Genomic DNA, 19,955 nt, shown 5'->3' with positions numbered 1-19,955 from the left:
CACGCTACACCCCCTCAATGCAAATCCCTCACTTTGTCATCCTGTGCTTTGGAGAGGGCATTTCTTCACACTGAATGATTCATCTTCTTCCCTTAATCTGCAGTGCTGTGCTGAGTCTCTTCATCTAAACAATTCAGGCTGCTCTGTAACTTCCCCGCCGCTCTCTGTTTTTAGACAGAAGTCTGATAGAACAGGAGTAAGCACCGAGGAATGATAGTCCAGAGGAAAAGCTGCAGAGTTGCCCACAGCAACCAATCAAATGGCTTCTTTCATTTTTGAAAAGGCCTCTGAAAAACGAAAGAAGCGATCTGATTGGTTGCCATGGGCGACTCAGCAACTTTTCCTCCCGACAGGTTTTTATAAATGTCCCCCATAAAGTATTAAGACTGAAACATATTTGGATTTTAAGTTTGCTGTTTTAGTGTTTTTTAGACATTTTAGTTAGATGTGTCTATGTAATACTGAAGCAGAATAATAAGCATTTAAGAAGTGTTTAATCTTTTCTTGACAAATACATGAAGTTTATGCAAGACTCAATATTGAAAACGTGGATCCTTCTTTTTTAAGACATCTGCAATACACCCTAACATGGTAGATCTGGGCCAAATCCTGACTGATGACAACCCATTCTTTTTGATAAGTGACCACAGGTTCTCAATGAGATTGAAATCTGGGAGGATCTAAAATTTCAATGTTTTGTTTACAAACCTATCACAAAACATGGCGCTCCATCATGCAATAATAAAGCATTGTTTATGCCCAAAATGCTCTTAGATCATTCGAAGTTGCTTTTGGAGGTTGTTTAGATACCAAAATGAACCAGGACCATCTCCTAAAGAGGGTACAGCTATGGGATTGGTTCGACACCAGTGCAGAGCTTACTCAGGAATGGCAGCAGGCCGGTGTCGGTGCACAGCGAGGCAAGGGCTTTTGAAGGCTGGCCTGACATTGAGAAGAAGAAGAAACATCTCTCCAGAAAAACCAACAGACAGAATGACATTATGCAGGTTGTACAGAGTTTGGAATGCAGAAGACTGGGCTAAATCAATTTTCTCTAATAAAGCGCTCTTCGGACATCTGTAAGAATGATTGTCCAGAGAAAAAAAGGTGAGCACTGAGTCCTGTGTCATGCCAACAGTAAAGGATTCTGACACCATTCATGTGTGGAGTGGCTTTTCCTCCAATGGCAGCATGTTCACTCACAATTTTGCCTAAGAGCACTGCCATGAATAAAGAATGGTATCTAAACATCCTCCAAGAGCAACTTCTTCAGCTACTGCTCTAAATTGTAGTTAAAGGGGTTATCCGCCATAAGAGGATTTTAGCATGTACCTGGCAGACAGTAATGGACATGCTTAGGAAGGATCTGCTCTTGTCTTGGGGCTAAATGGCTATGTTGTGAGATTACCATAATACTGTGGCTAGCTTTTTGTGAAATGGTATTTCCTGTTTGAGTTTTCTTTTTTGCCTACAAATCCCATAATTCAATTTTTCTCCCTCCCACACATCAGCCATCCCACCTATTGAAACATAAATGAGCTGCATCCATTCAAAAGACCTGTGGTTTTCAATCAGGGTACCTACAGCTGTTGCATTAGTTGCAGATTGATCTCTCCACCCATTAAAGCAGACAGGCTCCCTGTCATCAGCTGACTAGTGAGTCAGGTCTCGGCCGCATTGCAACCTGGGAAAAATCTGAGACAACAGTCATTTTGTATGCTGTTCAAAATAAATATTGGGGTTAAAATCACAGAAGAATTGTGAGAAAACCGTCACACACAGGTACAGACACTATATTACTAACTACACTAACTTTACAGCCCCTGTAGCATAGTCAAATAAAAAAAATTCCTGGAATACCCCTTTAATGGAGTGGGCCACAAAGTGCAACCCATGACTTTAAAAGTAGACCCTTGACAGTAGAGGCCAATAAGTCACAAATATTGTAGCATGATTACAACTGCTCAAAAAAAATATATATATACACTTTCCACAAGATGCGAAAACATTTGCCAGGAAACTTCCAAAGATGATCTCAGGACCTACTAGACCAATTTAGGTAAGTGACCCCTCTATGGAATCCTGTTCACCCACACCCAGTGTATTAGGTTTAGTGTGGGTGAACAGGCTGACAGTTTTCCTTTAAAACTGCTTTAAAGGGGTTCTTTGGTGGAAAATATTTTTTTCAAATCAACTGGTTTCAGAAAGTTAAACAGATTTGTAAATTACTTCTATATAAAAATCTTAATCCTTCCAGTACTTATAAGCTGCTGTATATTACTGAAGAAGTTGAGTTGTTACTTTCAGTCTGACCACAGTGCTCTCTGCTGACATCACTGTCCATGTCAGGAACTGTCCAGAGAAGTAGAGGTTTGCTTTGGGGATTTGCTCCTGCTCTGGACAGTTCCTGACACGGACAGAGGTGTCAGCAAACAGACTGAAAAGAGTGGTCAGACTGAAAAGAACAAATCAACTTCCTCTGGAGCATACAGCCGCTGATAAGTACTGAAAGGATTAAGATTGTTAAATAGAAGTAATTAACAAAATCTGTTTAACTTTCTGAAACCAGTTGATTTGAAAAAAATAGTTTTACACCGGAGTACCCCTTTAAAGAGAAAAAAAAAACGTGAGGTCATTCTAGGCCAAATGTGCTAAAGTCATGCTGTTTTGACAACAAAAGGCTGTACACTGTGGAGGGGACTCTCAGGGGCTTAATAACAGCAGTAAGTGCACTAAAATCACCCTAAGGGTTGGTGTAACAAAACCAGGTTTTTAGAATGACAAGTACACTTTAAGAAAGTTATCATTTAGACAGATGAATTAAAATGCATTTTAGGATTGATAGAATAATAATTTTTGTTATTCATCTCCCAGAGTTCCCAATGATTATTAATGGCTTCAGAAGCACCAATAATTTCACAAAGGAGACCGTTGATGCACTGTTGTCTGAATCGCAACATTCAGGAAGTCCAACTGACCCTTCCAGGGAGACATGCAAAATGTTTGTGGGCTCCTTTCAATTACTAAATGAAACGTACCTGGCACAGTATAATGATGCATCTTCTGTTGACTTCCAGAGGATGGCTAAATGTTTAGAAACTCTGGTAGGTTGACCAGTTATTCTTTAAGTCCCATTCATCATGTTTTGGTGCTGTCACCAGTATTAATTAGAATATGTTCAAAATGCCATTTGTACCTGTAGACTTTTATTGAACAAATTTAGTCTACTATTGACCATAGTCCTGTTTATGAATGTATATTTTCTGTTTGTGGGACCTGTTTAAAGACATTTCCATACGTACAAGTGATTAAATTCCAAAACGCATGACTCCTAACCTTTGCTGAGAGCACCACACATACAAAATGGAAATACATCTAACAGCAATAATGTCAGCCTGACCTCCTAGATAGTTGTCCCACTGTAGGAAGACCCCCTAGATAGTTGCACCCCTGTAGGCAGACCCCTCTAAATAGCTGCTCCCCTGTAAGCAGAGCCCAAGATGGCTGCTTTCCTGTTGGTAGACCTCCCTAGATAGCTACTCCTGTAGGAAGACCCCCCCCAGATAGCTGCCCTCCTTTGGTAGACCACCCCTAGATAGCTGCCCCCATGTAGGTAGACCTCCCTAGCTTGGGATAGTGGCTCCCTGGATAGTGGCTCCCTGGCTCCCTGTAGGTGGACTGAAGCGACAATAGTAGTAAAAATGTATTGTCCACTGCTCACCTTTCAAATTGAGGTGCACGGATCCACGATCAGGTAGACTGAAGCCGATAGACCACAGTATGACTTGGGTGGGTGCACGCACCAGGGGAGCAGAGGAGGAAGGGGGCATTGACCAAGCGCTTATAAACTGTAAACGAGTGCTACTATTAACAGCACTTGTTTACAGCTTATTAGTGCACAATCGGAACCCCCTTCAGCCTGTGCCTGAGATTTCCGGCATAGACATGTACCACATGTTTGTTCCTACCCTTGAAGATCAGAGAGGAATGCAGAAGACCGGAGGGAGAGGATCTACAGGGGAGCCGGTAAATTTAGGTTTTTTTTCACATAGGTGATGGGAGAGCCTGCACTGTATGGGGGCACAGGGGGGATCCTGCACTGTATGGGGGCAAAGAGGGGAAGGGAAAGCCTGCCATGTATGGGGACACAGGGAAGTTGAAAAACTGCACTATATTGGGCACAGAGAGGGGGAGTCTGTACTATATGGAGGGACAGAGGTACCTCCATAAAGTCTGCACTATATGGGTGCACAGAGGAGAATGTAGTATATGGGGACACAGTGTGGGTCTTAGCTACTATATGGGGCACAGAGGGGCCTACTTATTATTTGGTGGCACAGAGGTGACCTAAAACTATAGAGGGGCACAGAGGGGCAGAACTACTATGTAGGGAAAAATAGTGGTCACTATTAATGTGTGGGGCAATACACATTGAAAGGTTACAGTTTGCAAAACCGGTATAATGCTATTATCTTCTACTATATGGGTCATTGTATGGGGTAATATTGGTCTTTTTAGTCAGTAACACTATGGTTGTATTATTGAGTCACTGTGTGGTGGTAATGGTTGAGATTATGGTGTGGTGTAATTATTTGTTCCATGAATACTGGTATTATTGGTCTTAGTATACTTGGTTTGATCAGTAAAATTATGATAGTAATATGTATGGTGATCATTTTCCTTCTTGTATACTGGTATTGGTTAAACTGGTCTCAGTATACAAAATTGGTCAGTGACCGCATTATAATATGTATGGTGATAATATTCCACCTTTTATACTGGTATTATTCGTCTCAGTATAAACGATTTGGTCAGTGACAGTATGATGGTAATATGTACAGTAATAAAGTTTTTTCATGTATACTGGTAATATTGGTCTCAGTATACAGGATTTAGTCATTAACAGTATAATGGTAGTATGTATGGTGATATTATTCTCCTTGTATACTGGCATTATTGGTAATATTAGTATCAGAATACAGGAGTTGGTCAGTGACAGTATGATGGTTATATGTATAGTGAAAATATTCCACCTTGTATACTGGTATTATTAGTAATATTGATCTTAGTATACTGGATTTGGTCAGTAATATTGTGATGGCAATATGTATAGTGACAATGTTTCTCCTTGTATACTGATATTATTGGTAATATTGGTCTTAGTATACAGGATTAGGTTAGAAACAGCATGATAATAAGTAGGGTGGTAATATTTTTCCTTGTAAACTGGTATTATTGGTAACATTGGTTATCGGTATACTGAATTTGGTCAGTACCAGCATAGTGGTAATATATGTGGTCATAATATTTCTCCTTGTATACTGGTATTATTGGTCTTGGTATAAAGGATTTGACCAGTGACAGTACGATGGTAAAATATATGGTGATATTTCTCCTTGTGTACTGGTATTATTGATAATATTGGTCTTAGTATACAGCATTAGGTTAGTAACAGTGTAAGAATACGTAAAGTGATAATATTCCTTCTTGTTTAGTAGTATTATTGGCAATATTGGCTGCAGTATACTGGAATTGATTCGTAACAGTAGGGTGGTTATGTGTTGATATTTGCTCTTTGTATGCTCATTGTTATTTAGTAACTGAATCACTTTTAGAGGTAATACGTCATGACTAAAAAATTGTCTTGTAATGTAAACATTACATAGATATTTTTACTGTTTATTCAGAAAAGGAGATTTTTTTCAACTTTTTTTCTAATCCGGACAAAGAATTAAGAAATGGGTGGGTGCGGTGTCCTCCAATGAAGGCTACGAGAAAGAGATTTTACGGTGCGTACAAAAAAAATCTCCTTTTCTCGGTCGCTCTTCATTGGGGGACACCTATACTGATGGGACGTACCAAAGTCGTCCCCTAGGGAGGGAAAAACAACTAACAGCAAAAGGGGAATTAGTCCAGAGACCGAACCCACTTGACCGTAAGGCCTGCGGACGAGATTCCGGGCAGAGACAACCGAGGCCCACAAACTCAACTCCTAGAAGAACTCCAGGGAGAAGGACTAGAACGCCAGGGAAGAGACCGTCCTATGTAGAGACTCCAAAACTACGATCCATAAAGAGAGACAAGAAAAAGTCAACTAGGAAGCCAAAAGGTCCGGAACCATTCCAGGAGGAGGTAGGAATCAACTCCAAGGAACACAGAACCAGACAGAGGGCTAACCGGCTGGGAAACAAAAATGGAAAAGGGAATAAACAAGAGAACCCCATCCAGAGTCAACCAAGTCAAGAGAACATGGCGGAAAAAACGGCAGTGGAAGCAGCGTACGCCTGAGCAGAAGGCGAGTACGGAAGGTGGAGACAAGAAAAACACAGACAAGGTGGAGACAAGAAAAAAGAAAGAAGGATGGAGACTGGCTGTGGAGAGGCCTGGTGCAGAAAATCGATGACCAGAACAGCTGCAGACCAAAAACCTCTGTCCCAGGGGCCCACCGTGAGCCCCTGGGAGGTGAAAGAAGCTTGAGTAGAGTAATCCGGATGACCAAAACGCCCACCGCCCATTGACCCACGAAGGAGGAGACAGAAGGAATAAGGCCAAAAATGGAGCGGAATGCCCTCAAAAGGGGCATCTCGGAACACCGATGCGTCCAACATGGGAAACTGAGGTTTCCGAGTCGCCTGGAAGACGTACACCTGTAGAGTAAGTAAACCCAACATCCGCGAAATGCTCCGGGTGACAAATTTCTACGTCTAGACAAGAAGTGTGGTACAGAAAGACCGCCCCACAAAAGGGACCGCGGAGAAGTCGGGGCAGGAGAGCTAACCTGCCCGAGACCACAACCATCCCTAAGGCCCAAAGAACCAGAAGGGCCGACCTAGAAAAGAAGACACGCCACAGCATACTAGAATAGTGTCCAAGACACGGAGATTAACCAGACATGAACCCCAGCAGTCTGAGCGGACCGAAGCAACATGCCGTCAGGACGGGAACAGAGGAGGAAGCAAAAGGGAAGGTTACTCCAGAAGACTGTAGTGTCAGTGTAGCGCAACTGACACCGACAAGGAAGGAGGAACAAAACCCTCCAGGGAGGAGGAGAGCAATGGTAGGACCCAAACAACAGACGGTGCTAGACCGGCTGTCGCCAAGCCATACCTCAGTGCATAAACTCCTCCAACAGAGGAGAGTGCCAAGTCTGTATGAGCAGCAGTAGATAGAACCAAGAAACAGGAAGAGAGCCAGGCTGCAAAAGTGCGCAGCTCAGCTGATATAGAGGAGGGGAAAACAAGGGGTGGTCCCTATGAAACCCAGACCAGACCATGCCAAGCTCCCTGATCCTTGTACCCCCTGTGGAAGGGGGATGATCAAAGTGCACCAGGCACTATAGGAGCAGTGAAATGCCGAAGGTAAGGGGGCAAAGAACTGGGTGGACGTAGTCCCCAGGAACCCTGCAACAACATATCAAGGAATGGAGGAGCCAATTTGAGTCCTGACTATGAATGGAAGTAAAAAGCACACACACCCAAAGTGTTGAGAGGAACACCTCAACGTGGTGTAACCCTGGACCAGATGGGCGTCAATGGAGCCATTCTGGTCATTTCCCAAGGCAACAGAGCCGGCGTCTGAACCACCCTGAACAGGAACCCAGGACAAATACCTGGAGACATGGAGGGGGCTGAACCCACTGTGCCGCCCCATCACGCCCCATGCCAGAGCAGAGGAGTTCGACCGCCTAAACCTGTGGAAACAAGATCACAGGAAGGCCCGAGGCACATCCCACAGAAAAAAAGGGAAGGTGGATTGTACACGTGCAGAGTGGCCTAGCATATGTAGGGACACAGACGTGGTTACCGCACGATAGAGGGGTACCAAGATTGCAGACTCTAAAGAAACCGCAGACATTCAAAAGTCCGGCAGCATGGTGTCACAACCATGCCCCTAGAAGACCAACGTTGCACCTTTACAAAAGGGGAACTGAGAGTGCTGCTCTTTCTGTGAAATCCCATGGAACCTGCAGGAAACGCCCACACCCCAGCTCCAAATGGTGCCACACACCAGGACTGCTGTCGCAGATGCAGGGGATGAAGGATGTATGTGGAGCAGGAAACATGCAGACACAGTCTGACCGGCAAGTATAAAAGATACAATGAAACACTCTTTGGAACGTCACCTGGAAAATTAGTCACCAGACTGTAACCGCAGGAGCGGCAAGAATGGGAAAGGTGACCTGGCGGAGTAGAAAACCATGCAGACACAGTCTGGCTATCTGGCATAGGGACCATGGCCACACCGGGTGCTGTAGACAGAATCACACACAGAAAGTGGGTTACCAGCCTTCAGCCGTGAGAGCGGCAGGCATGTAGGGAGGAACCTGGTAAAGGAGGGAACCCTGCAAACCAGTATTTGGTGTATTGTATAGGGCCCATGGAGGAACACTGGAAGACTCACCTGTAACTACACCTTGGCAGAAAGTAGGGTATTGGACCTGGCAGTGTAAGAGACCCAGCAGACAAAAGTCTGGCTGACTGTCATCAGTCCCAAATACCTGCAGGGACCCTCATCCAGAGTACTTACACCAGCAGAGAGGTACTGGAAACCTGACCAAGCCCGCGGCAGCCCAGATATGGGAGACAGACAGCGATGGAGACCGTGCAGACAACAGTCTGGCTGAACAAGTACACTTCCAGGCGCTGAATAAAAGGGGACAGCCAGAATAGGCAATCACTGTGCCCCAATGCCCCATGTGGGAGGGAGGGGAGGCCTAGGAGCCACAGATAGTATCCCTGCCACCTTGGGAGATCGGGGGAGGCTGAGGACAGCACGCACAGCAGTGGGGTACCAGAACTCCAGCCGCAGACACATCAGCTGTGTGATGAGTGGCAGGTGGTGGAGGAAACCACGCAGACCACTGTCTGGCTTACTGGTATGGTACCATATTAGACAATGGGTCACTCCGTCGGACACCTTGCATCAGAAGTGGGGTACCGGAGTGCCAGCTGCGGACGCAGCAGCTGAGAGATGAGTGATAGGCAAGACTACTGTCCAGCATATCGATATCAGGACCAATCCACTTCCACGGAGACCACGCACTAGACTGGAGGGTCCAGAGCCCTAGCCGCGGATGTGGCAGCATGTGGAGGAGGGAATCATATTGTATGACACGCCAGAACACCCCCATGATGGATGGCCGGCGGACCTGACAGAGTGCCCTTAGCATCTGCCAGGAATAAAAAAAAAAAAAACTCTTGCAAGGACACCTGACCAATGTGTTGCCTCGTTAGGGAGGGACTGGAATTCGGCCGTGGGCACGATGGGCATGACATGTCATGGCTCTCAGTGCTAGACACTGAATATATCCCCAATAGTTTCTGAGGGATCGAGAAATCCCTGGCAGTAACCTGCCACGTCGGTGCGCATATGTTCCCTGACAGAGTGAGAACCCTGCAGAAAATATATACGCCAGAGGCATACCTCAACTGACAATGCAAATAGTCTAAAGCAGGCCACTGTACAGGGTGACTGAAGGAATAAAGCGGCTCCCGATTCCATCCCTAGAAAAGGAACCCTGCAGATATTAAACTGATAAAAACAGATGTGACAGGCCAAGGCTGTAATAGCACTTTGTTGCCACAAGGGGGAGATCAAGAAGCAATGAAAAATCAAGGGTGCAATACAATTGATGGCCACAAGAGGGCACTAAACACCACCAAATGGTCTGAGTAGCCAGTGGTGAATTATTATTTAATTTTTTTTTACTTTGACAGACGGCGCAGCCCACAGAGAAGGGAGGGCACGCTAGAAGATCATTGCCCCCTGAGCCAGCCTCAGACTAGGAGGGGGGGAGCTTATAAGATGCTGCACCCGGCTGCATGAACAGGGCGCCGGCCGGACGATCTGCAGCTATTAAAGGAAGAGGGCTGGAGAACTGGCTGAAAGACGTGGCGGGTACCTCCCCAACCAGGGAAGAGCCCGGCCGCATGGGGAGCAGTAAGCAGGCTGGTATGCCCGCACTGAGGGGCGGCCGGCCACGTGGGACCACGGAGACCCGCTGCCTGCAGCTGTAGGTTTCCGGTCAGCCCATGAAAAACGTGACCAGGACACTGCTCCTGGCCATAATGATAGGAGTAAGCCTGGGACCGGAGACCCGCTGCTTGCAGCTGTAAGTCTCCGGTCAGTCTATAGGAACGCAGCCAGGACATTGTGACTGGCCGCAGCAGATATGAGTAAGCGGTCTGGTGTGCCCACACTGAGAACGTGGTCAGCCGTGGGGGAGACCCGCTGCCCCAGAGACTGAAACTGGGGCAGCAGCATATAGTCTATGGCCGATAGTGAAGATAATGTGGCCAGGGTACTGTGCCTGGCCGCAATACATGTAGGTTAGAAATGCGTGGCCCGAAAAGGGGGGGGGGAGGCAAGGTTCACTGGACTGTCCCCTCCAGAATGGCGCCAGAGGCCATGAGGGGTCCGGCCCAGCACAGCTGCGAGTAATGGCAGCTGAGGAGCTGGGCACATGAGAGAAAGGGGACCCCTGATTGAGTAAGAGGGAGGGAGAGGGGGAAGGGGGGTTGTAGTACATACTCACCCACAGCTCCATTTTCTTATACTCACCTTGAAGTCTTCAACCAGCTTATGGCCAAGCTGCATCATACCAGGCTAAGATAGCGGGGCGAGCAGGGGCAAGTAGAGACCCGGACCCAGGGTACAACCTCCAGGCACTTGCTGTTGGTGAGAAGGGGTTAACAGTACATACTCTATGCCTGTGCCCCTTAATCGCATATGGGGGGAACAGATAGCACCATGCTCCTGAACCCCCACCTGAAAAAGGGAAACAAAAAGGAGAAAAAAAAACTAACTAAACAGACCTTACTAGAAAATAATATAAAAGACCAGGTCTGGGGAGCTCCCAGACCTATGTCTTGCCTCCTACTGACACTAGCTAAAACTGATTACCTCACTTCCAGTAGGCGGGTATATCCTGCCAGGGAGGAGACGACTTTTTTTTCCTAGTGTCAGCACCTCCTAGTGGCAAGAGCATATACCCATCAGTATAGGTGTCCCCCAGTGAAGAGCTACCGAGAAAGTAATATATATATATATTTTTTTAACTATCTGTGAGACCTCAGCATGTACAGGCTGCCTGAAAGTGCTAAGAGTGTGGTTGCAGCAATCACACTCCTATTACTCTCAGGAAATGTGTACATATAGAGAACAGAGGGTGATAGGAGTGTGATTTCTGCAACCACATGGTAGGGTTTCCTACTGTTATTAATAAGAATATTAAAAGGAGGAGGCTGGGTTGGCTTGGCCGTGGCTGATGGTGTGGTTAGGTCATGGTTAGGGACATACTTGGGCTATGGGCTCTAGATATATACATGTATACAGTAGTCTCTAAAGTTACAGTGGTTTCAGGTTACAATATTTTCAACATACATGGCCTTTCCTGGACCACTTTAACTTGAAATTATACTCAACATACAATGTTATGGAAGGTCTGGATCTAAACCAATCAGAGTGGGTATTTTACTGGTTATACGCCTGTGTTACTGAAGTGCAAGCACTGATTGTCCCTGTCTATCGTACACAACATTGTTTAATACAATATTATTAACTTCCAATGGTGGCCCTGGAACCAATCATTATTGGTTCCCTGTGATATGATTAAAGGAAACCTGTCTTAACTGGTTGAACAGCGTAGTGCAGAGAGGTTCCTCTAATCTACACAGGTAAAACAGAGCCAAGGGACAGTCTTAATGACTTGCATCCTCCTGATAAAATGTGTCTCTGTGATCAGAAGGGCACATCACCTGTCACTTAGGACAAGGGACTAGAGTGGCGCAGAAAAAGCAGAAAGACAGTAAATTAGCAGTAAAAAGCCAAGTACTCATATTTTATTTTAGCTTCATGCTTTGGTTTCTATTGATAACTAAGTTGTGTTTGACACTAATAAAGTCAAATAAATAATTGAAGGGGTCAATCTGGTTCCTAACAGTTTTTGCTTTGAATACCTCATATTTACACAGTCAGTCATAAAGATCCATTTATTTATGACAGATAGATTGTATTTACTTTTAATTCATACATACAAGAATCTAGAGAATTGTTGAATACTGAAAGAAAAATGCATCTTTTGTGCAGATTGCTAAAGGAGAAAACAGGATTGCAGTGTTTCCTGCTATAAGCATTCAAGGTTTAACAAAGACTGTCTGTGAAAATGTGCCCGGTTATACGATACCGGCAGGTGTATTACACCTGTGCAAGCTCTGAGTATTTACAGTGCTGTATTAAAGCTAAATTGTAGTGCTAATAATCCTAACCAGCTTCTATGACCGTAATACAGCATAGGCACAAAATGTACAACAAATGATATTTGGCATGTGTAGACCCTGTCACCTGGCAAATAATGTATTCAGATGTGCCCCATTTTTCTTCCTTATTTCAGTCTCTTTTATAATATTTCTTTCAGATAAATACCAGACTAAAACGTAGTCTATTAAATGTGGGCTACAGAAATGCATCTGTCTTCTTGCTAAGGTAAAGTTCATAGTATGCATGAGTAAATACAGGACTATGCATGAATGAACAGACCTTTATTTTAGGCTTTATTTTGCGCAGTAAAATGATGGACATAGTCTGACAATGCAAAATACAATGCAGATGTGAACCAAGCCTTATATGGCTGACCTGTGACATGTTATGTTTGTTGTTTTAGCTCTAATCCAACCACCACACATTTCCAGCTGCTGTTCTGTAATGACAATGCTACCATAAGTGGGATAAAAGCTGACAATATTGTGCAGGGTCTGAGGAATTATAGTGCAAGCAAGGATATCGTCAATATATCAATGAATTTGGACAGCCTGGCAGTGGGAGGTAAGGAACCAGAATGTGAATCTGTATACAGAAGGAAGTTTTGCTATAGTAGCAGTAGTCAGCCAATCAGATCTACAATTTATTTGCAGCATTAGAGTTTATTTATTAGGGTCTCCATCTCCCATTGGCTTTAAAGGGAAAAGAAAAAAATGGATGTAGTTTCCAAAAACAGCGCTGACAATAACCGTGCCAACAAAATAAGTGATAAGTCACTTTTTGGAGCAGTTTTGCATGGAAGCGCACCTAAAAAGCTACACCAAAATCAGCACCAAAAACTGCACAACAAATTCAACACTGATTTTGTTGTGCAACAGTTCCATTGATGGTCAGTGGTATCCTATGCTCAGAACACACTACAGAAATTTAGCTGCTGGAATTCAAACGCAAAAATTAACATGTTCATTCTTAGGCTATGTTTACCTGGTGGAATTTTCATAATTCTGCACAAATTCCTTTTCCCAAATTCTGATGGTATTGCGGCTGAATTTCTGTGTTTTCAATTTCACCGTGTGAACATACCCTTAGTATTCAAGGAGAGTCAGCACTTGACCACATCTGTTATGTAGGTGACCAACCAGTCATCCAAAAGGGTAGGGTGGGATCACATCAATAACCAGAGGTCTGGTATATTTAAAAAAGACTTAAGTTAATTCCACCATAGTGAACAATGATGCAACATTTCGGCTGCAGTGCCCTTTTTAAAGCAGGATAACAAGTGTAACAAAACATCCATTAATAACATATGTCACTCGTGTATACTACATTTTTGCATATAGACTTTAAAATATATATACTGCAATAGTGTTAAAAGCTCCACGCTGCCTCCTTAAGGTAATATGTTCCTCTGATCTCCCCCATTTCTATCTTGATGAGAGATCTCTGTGCTGCCTGCCTCAGTAGACCGGTTTCAATGATTGTGCCCCTTCTATATACTGGCCTATCAGCTTCATGCCCTTACCCTAACTGTGACAATGAACACTATTGTGCAGGTGAGCACTTGCTATGCATGCACTGTGTTTCATTCAATCCCAATCCAGTTCCCTGTGCAATGGCAAATGCATGGGAATATAGAGCCTGTCATTTCAGATTACATAACCATTACAGCAGTCGTAAAGTGACAGTGCTTTCAAATGAAGTGACTTTCATAAAGTGATTGTGCCTAAAAGAGAAAGATAAAAAGGATGGTATAAATATATTAATATTAAAACAATCAAAATTGTGAATCAATAGAAATAACTGAGCAGGGTAAAAGATAAAAAAATGAGAAAAGATGAAAAGAAAAAAAATATGGGAAAAAAGAGGGGGGATAAAAGAAGAGAGGAAAAAAAAAAGAGAAAATGGAGAAACAAAAAGGGGGAAAGAGGGAAAAAAAAATTAAAATAAAGGAGGCCAGAAAAAGAAGAAAAGAACAAATTGGAAAATAGATTTAAGTATAAGCAGAAAAATTGAAACAAGTGAGGAAAAAAAAGAAAAGGAAGATGACAAAGTGAGAGAAAAAAAAACAAGAAAATATTGAAAATAAAGTGAAAAAAGAAGGTAACATGCAGCAAGAAAAACCTAAATGACTACATATAAGGTAAAGGCCAAAGTCCACATTTAGGCCAGTGGGATAGAATGTATTTAACATGTGTATCCACTTAAGGTTCCTTCAGTTTTTTAGAAGCTTCTCCCTACCAACCACTCTCCTCAGTATTGGGACTTGGTCAATAATTAAAAATCTGAATTGACTAATATTATGTCCTGCTTCTAGGTTTAGGAATGGGGTGATCTGTTTTTTCTGTTCATATTGAGCGGAATATTGAGTGTAATGCGGATGGCAATGCCTGTGTGGTCTTAGTGTCAACTGTGCCAGCTGCCCTTGGGATCTCTGCACAGAATTTATCTGGGTCGAGATTCCATAGTCTGCACGGACCCTGAGAGTTACATTATGAAAATGTCAATACCTGTCAACAGCCGCCTCTTGACAGTTTTCAATAAACAGATAGAGATATTACTTTAATCAAAAGTGAGATTTCACTTCGACTGCCCCAAATGTATGGCCAGTCATATCCAAGTGAATATCTAAACATGAAACAAAAAACATATAAATAACTATTCTTCCCCAAATAATGGTTCTGGCAGCATGAAAAGGATGGCAGGTATAATGAGCTCTGCCTAGTAAACAGATGAAGCAGAAGCTTGGGCCTCTCCAGTTAGCAAATCAGTGGGGGTACCCCTACCATTTTGATATTAATTGACTCTTCTAACCATAGGCCTTTAAAATTATAATTCATAATTATAACTTAATCTGAGCCCTTTGTAACAGTCATTAGAGATTCCAGACCTCCAATTGATGTGATATCTTATTATAACTGTATTATGTGTTTGTTCTGTTTTAACAGGGGTGGCACCATGTCCAGTATTTTTTAATTCAAGTGAGCCATGGCCCTGGAGTGTTGTTCTGCAACAAAATCAAATAACTTTGTGTGCTGGCAGCTTATTGAGTGGTTCCTGGGTACTGAGCTCAGCTACGTGTGTTAAAAACAGGCGAGTTTATATACATTTTAAAAATTAAAATGGTTCTGTTGGTACTTTAGAACCAATGTTCCAGAACCAGTTTTTCTGGAGCAAAGCGGTACATCTTAATGAGTGAACCACTACTTAGTTTATTCTATTTAAAGTGTACCTGTCACCAAACTAACCTTTTAATAAATGGTTCCTTTTATAATTATAAGACACTTTGCTATTTACTTGCTGTTAAAATTCTCAACCTTTATATGTTTTTTATGTAATTGAATAAACGGCCACTAGGTGGCTCTGTTCTGTCAAACTGTTGGTTTGGTCTCCTCCCGGTTTGGCAGGAGACCAAACTCAGGAAGTGCGTGCGGGGCATGGTGAAGCACAGCTCTCACAGGCTTCAGTGATGTCACGCCTGCTGGGTAACGCCCACTTTCTCCTGCCGGGAGCTCACACAATGTGAGCAAGGGGAAAGGTATGATACACAGCTTTTTAAAACTCCGGAATTTTTTTTAAGGGCAGGAGGGGTGTTAGGAGTAGTTGGGGAATAAAATCTGAGTTAGTTTAGAAAATATGGTTTGATGTCAGGTACTCTTTTTAAGTGAATATCAAGTTTTACAGTTATTAATTTAATTTTTGATTACGTATCCAGTGGCATACCAAGGGGGGGCAGGGGGTTGGCCCGCCCCGGGTGCCACTCACAAGGGGGTGCCATGACGGAGTCACCCCCCCCCCCAATCCAGTGGCGTAGCAGCTGGGGTGTGGACCAAACCGGGCGACACCAGCCTGATGGGGTGACACCATGCCGCTCAGTGACCGTGGTGCCCCCCTCGCCTTCAGCTTTGCTCGCTCCTGTCCGTTAGCACCCCATTACCTCGCTCGACCGACCCTGTTTGCAGCTGTGCTGGCGGCCGGCCAGGGTCTGCTGAGTGACGTCCCTCCGCAGACCCGTACAGGAGGACGTCAGTGACGTCACTCATTAGGCCGCCGCCAGAGGGAAGAAACGCTGCCAGGTAAGTGTTTCTATGTGTGTCTGTCTATTTGTGTGTGTCTGTCTATGTGTGTGTGTGCTTGTCGGGGGGGGGGGGGGGGACTATGCTTCCTAATGTGGGGAGTCTATGCTACCTAATGTGGAAAACTATGCTACCTGATGTGGGGAATCTATGTTTCCTGATGTGGGGAATCTATGCTACCTAATGTGGAAAACTATGCTACCTAATGTGGAAAACTATGCTACCAAATGTGGGGAATCTACGCTACCTAATGTGGGGAAACTGCGCTTCCTAATGTGGGGAATCTATGCTACCTGATGTGGGGAATCTATGCTTCCTAATGTGGGGAATCTATGCTTTCTAATGTGGGGAATCTATGCTTTCTAATGTGGGGAATCTATGCTACCTAATGTGGAATACTATTCTACTTAATGTGGGGACTCTATGCTACCTAATGAGGGGAATCTATGCTTCCTAATGTGGGGAATCTATGCTACCTAGTGTGGGGAATCTATGCTACCTAATGTGGAGAAACTGCTACCTAATGGCCCTTTTAACTGCTGCACCGCGACGCTTTTCCGCCCGGTGCCTGCATCTAGGGAGTCAGAGCATCATGGGGAGGAGTGTTGCGGTGGTGCGCAATGTGACGTCACGACGCTGCCTTCACGGATCTTTTAAAGGAGCGGAAGGGTCTATCACCAGCGGTCGGACGGAGGCATCATAAAAATGTAAGTAAATAATTATATGTGAAGGGAGGGGGTGTAATTAAGGGGAGGGAGGGTGGGGGAAGGAGGGGGTGTAATTAAGGGGGGGTGTCATTTGGGGGGAGGGAGTGGGGTGTAATTAAGGGGGGTGCGGGTGGGGGGCTGTAATTAAGGAGTAATGTGGGTGGTGGGCTGCCAAAGGGTCTGCCCGGGTGCCAAATTCTCTAGGTACGCCCCTGTATGTATCCAATGAGAGTAAAATGTATGTTATACATTCCATGGCATACTTACCAGACAGGAGAGCTATGCCTCTGCTATAGGACGCTATACTTTAGGACGTTACAGGAGGCTACATTTAGAGATAATACATGCAGCTCTACCAGGGGATGCCAACATCCAGTATCAAGGTTGCGAACAGCTTCTGTATTGGTGTCTGTATTCTCCTGATGGCCCCAGGGAGAGCACATGAAGGGAATACATTTTTTCTAACTATAATCAGAACAAGTTGATAAATGGCATCTAAGGGATGGAGGCCTTGAGTTTATTTATTAGGAAACTGCATTACTTCCTCAAATTCTTACATTATCGAAACTGCTCGTGATCATAATCTTAAAGGAAAACGGTCAGCCAGTTCACCCACACTAAACCCAATATACTGGCACTCCAGGTTTTGCTTTTCTTTGCCATCATGAACACTCACCATCACTAGTCCTACAGTGCCATGTTTTATTTTAACATCCATGGATTTCATTACTGTAACTGGGTCGTGTAATCACCAGCCTGATCCATAGAAAATCGATGTTTATTGTGTCAGAAAAAGTTCTGTTCTGGGTCAACTGACTTCCTGTGGGCTACATGATGACATTGTCACCTATCAGATCCCTCCCAGCTATCTCTATAGAATCAGGATATAGAGTAGTTATGTTGTGTGGAAGTGTGATGCACTGAGCCTAAGCAACCATTGCCATGACACAGTGCATTACATTACCGCTTAGCTTATCCCCGGCCAAGGCTCGACATCACTTCGGCCGGTGATTTGCTGACCGTCAGCGTGACGCGCTGACCACGGCTGGACCGGGAAGAAGACGGCAGCAGAGGAGCGGAGCGAGATCCTGGGACCCCAGGCAGCGGTGGCAGGAGAGTCCTCTTTATTGTTACATTTTCTTGCAGTCTGGGCATTTTGGGAAAGAAAATTCTTTAAATAACCTAGCCTATGCTGCACTATATATACAAAAAATATTTTCCTGCTTTTTAATCCTCTAGTTGGGTATATGTGACCTTTTGATCCAAAATAATCAGATTTATGAAAAGAAAAAAAGCACTTTACTTGAATTCAACAGCTCTCTACCTAGATAAAAATAAAATGAAATAAATTAAAATTCAAATGTGGCCAAGTATATTCTTGCCTCAATGTAAAAATCTGAAAATAACGGTCTGAAAGCTGAAAGTATAACATCATCACATATCTTTTCTCAGGGATCCATCCTTACTTACTATAATGTTGGAAGATGGGCACAGTTCTTTACGTATAGATATGATTTTCCTACACCCCAACTTCACTGCTTCATCTACATTGAACAACTTTGCCTTGATTCGCCTTTCAACACCGGTGTGGTTCAGTTCATCCATTATTCCCATCTGCCTTTCTCAGACATCACAGGACCCAACAACTGGAAGCCTATGTAGCACCTTGGTCGGGAATGCCTCAACTGGTCAGTAAACCAGCTTTTCTTTAGTATACCTATCACAACAAACAGAACTTTTTGTAAGAATACTAGAAATGTAAAAAATGTTTTTTTTCCAATTTTTTTTATCACCAAAACATGTCTCCTTATAACTGACTTTTTTTTTTTAATTGCATCATCCATTCAGAAAGTTAACCCTGACACTGCTTCCTTACAGCTAATGTAACAGTAATCTTTGCAAATAAGCAGTGTAAGGGTTACATTTTCTACTTTTTGTAATGCAATAAATAAAAGTCAATGATAAGGAGACAAAAGCAGCCATTTAAGAGAGAGCAGCATGAGTACACCCCTGAGTGGAAATGCCCACATTGGGCCCAATTAGCCATTTTTCCTCCCTTGTGTCTTGTGACTCATTAATGTTACAAGGTCTTAGGTGGGAATGGGAAGCAGAGATCTTAAATTTGGTGTTATCGTTAATAAACTCTCTAATACTGGTCACTGGAAGTTCAACATGGTACCTCAAGGCACACAACTCTCTGAGGATCTCAAAAAAAAATTGCTTAAAGGGGTACTCCAGTGGAAAACATTTATTTTTAAATTAACTGGTGCCAGAAAGTTAAACAGATTTGTAAATTAAAGGGGAATTCCAGGATTTTTTTTTTATTTGGCTATGCTACAGGGGCTGTAAAGTTAGTGTAGTTCATAATATAGTGTCTGTACCTGTGTGTGACGGTTTTCTCACAATGCTTATGTGATTTTCACCCCAATATTTATTTTTAACAGCATACAAAATGACTGTTGTCTCAGATTTTTCCCAGGTTGCAATGCGGCCGAGACCTGACTCACTAGTCAGCTGATGACAGGGAGCCTGTCTGCTTCAATGGGTGGAGCAATCGCTTGGTGGGAGAGAGATAAATCTGCAACTAATGCAACAGCTGTAGGCACCCAGATTGAAAACCACAGGTCTTTTGAATGGATGCAGCTCACTTATGTTTCAATGGGCGGGGTGGCTGATGTGTGGGAGGGAGGAAAATGGAATTATGGGATTTGTAGGCAAAAAAGAAAACTTAAACAGGAAATACAAGTTCACAAAAAGTTAACCAGATCCTTCCTAAGCAGGTCCATTACTCTCTGGCAGGTACATACTAAAATCACTTTATGGTGGATAACCCCTTTAATGTTGGCAGCACTGATGTGCTGGCAATGCCCGTGCTGGCAATGCCCGTGCTTTCCTAGCATCGACGGTGCTGGCCGCC

At 43.8% G+C, this 19,955-nt stretch overlaps 1 protein-coding gene across 8 annotated transcripts in view; it reads left to right on the top strand.

The window, feature by feature from the left end:
• The window catches only part of LOC130355913 (chymotrypsin A-like), a 211,882-nt gene that overhangs the window by 175,537 nt on the left and 16,390 nt on the right, over positions 1 to 19,955 (top strand). For all 8 annotated transcript variants that reach the window (XM_056556758.1, XM_056556760.1, XM_056556756.1 and 5 more), the window contains 5 exons: positions 2,875 to 3,104; positions 12,416 to 12,483; positions 12,662 to 12,822; positions 15,204 to 15,348; positions 18,491 to 18,726. In XM_056556758.1, coding sequence (XP_056412733.1) covers positions 2,875 to 3,104; positions 12,416 to 12,483; positions 12,662 to 12,822; positions 15,204 to 15,348; positions 18,491 to 18,726 — 840 coding nt within the window. The remainder of the gene's footprint in view (positions 1 to 2,874; positions 3,105 to 12,415; positions 12,484 to 12,661; positions 12,823 to 15,203; positions 15,349 to 18,490; positions 18,727 to 19,955) is intronic.

The sequence above is a fragment of the Hyla sarda genome, chromosome 2, assembly GCF_029499605.1.
Source record: "Hyla sarda isolate aHylSar1 chromosome 2, aHylSar1.hap1, whole genome shotgun sequence".
NCBI classification, from domain to species: domain Eukaryota; kingdom Metazoa; phylum Chordata; class Amphibia; order Anura; family Hylidae; genus Hyla; species Hyla sarda.
The sequence above is the reverse complement of the archived record's forward strand: the minus strand, read 5'-3'. Positions and strand labels throughout refer to the sequence as shown.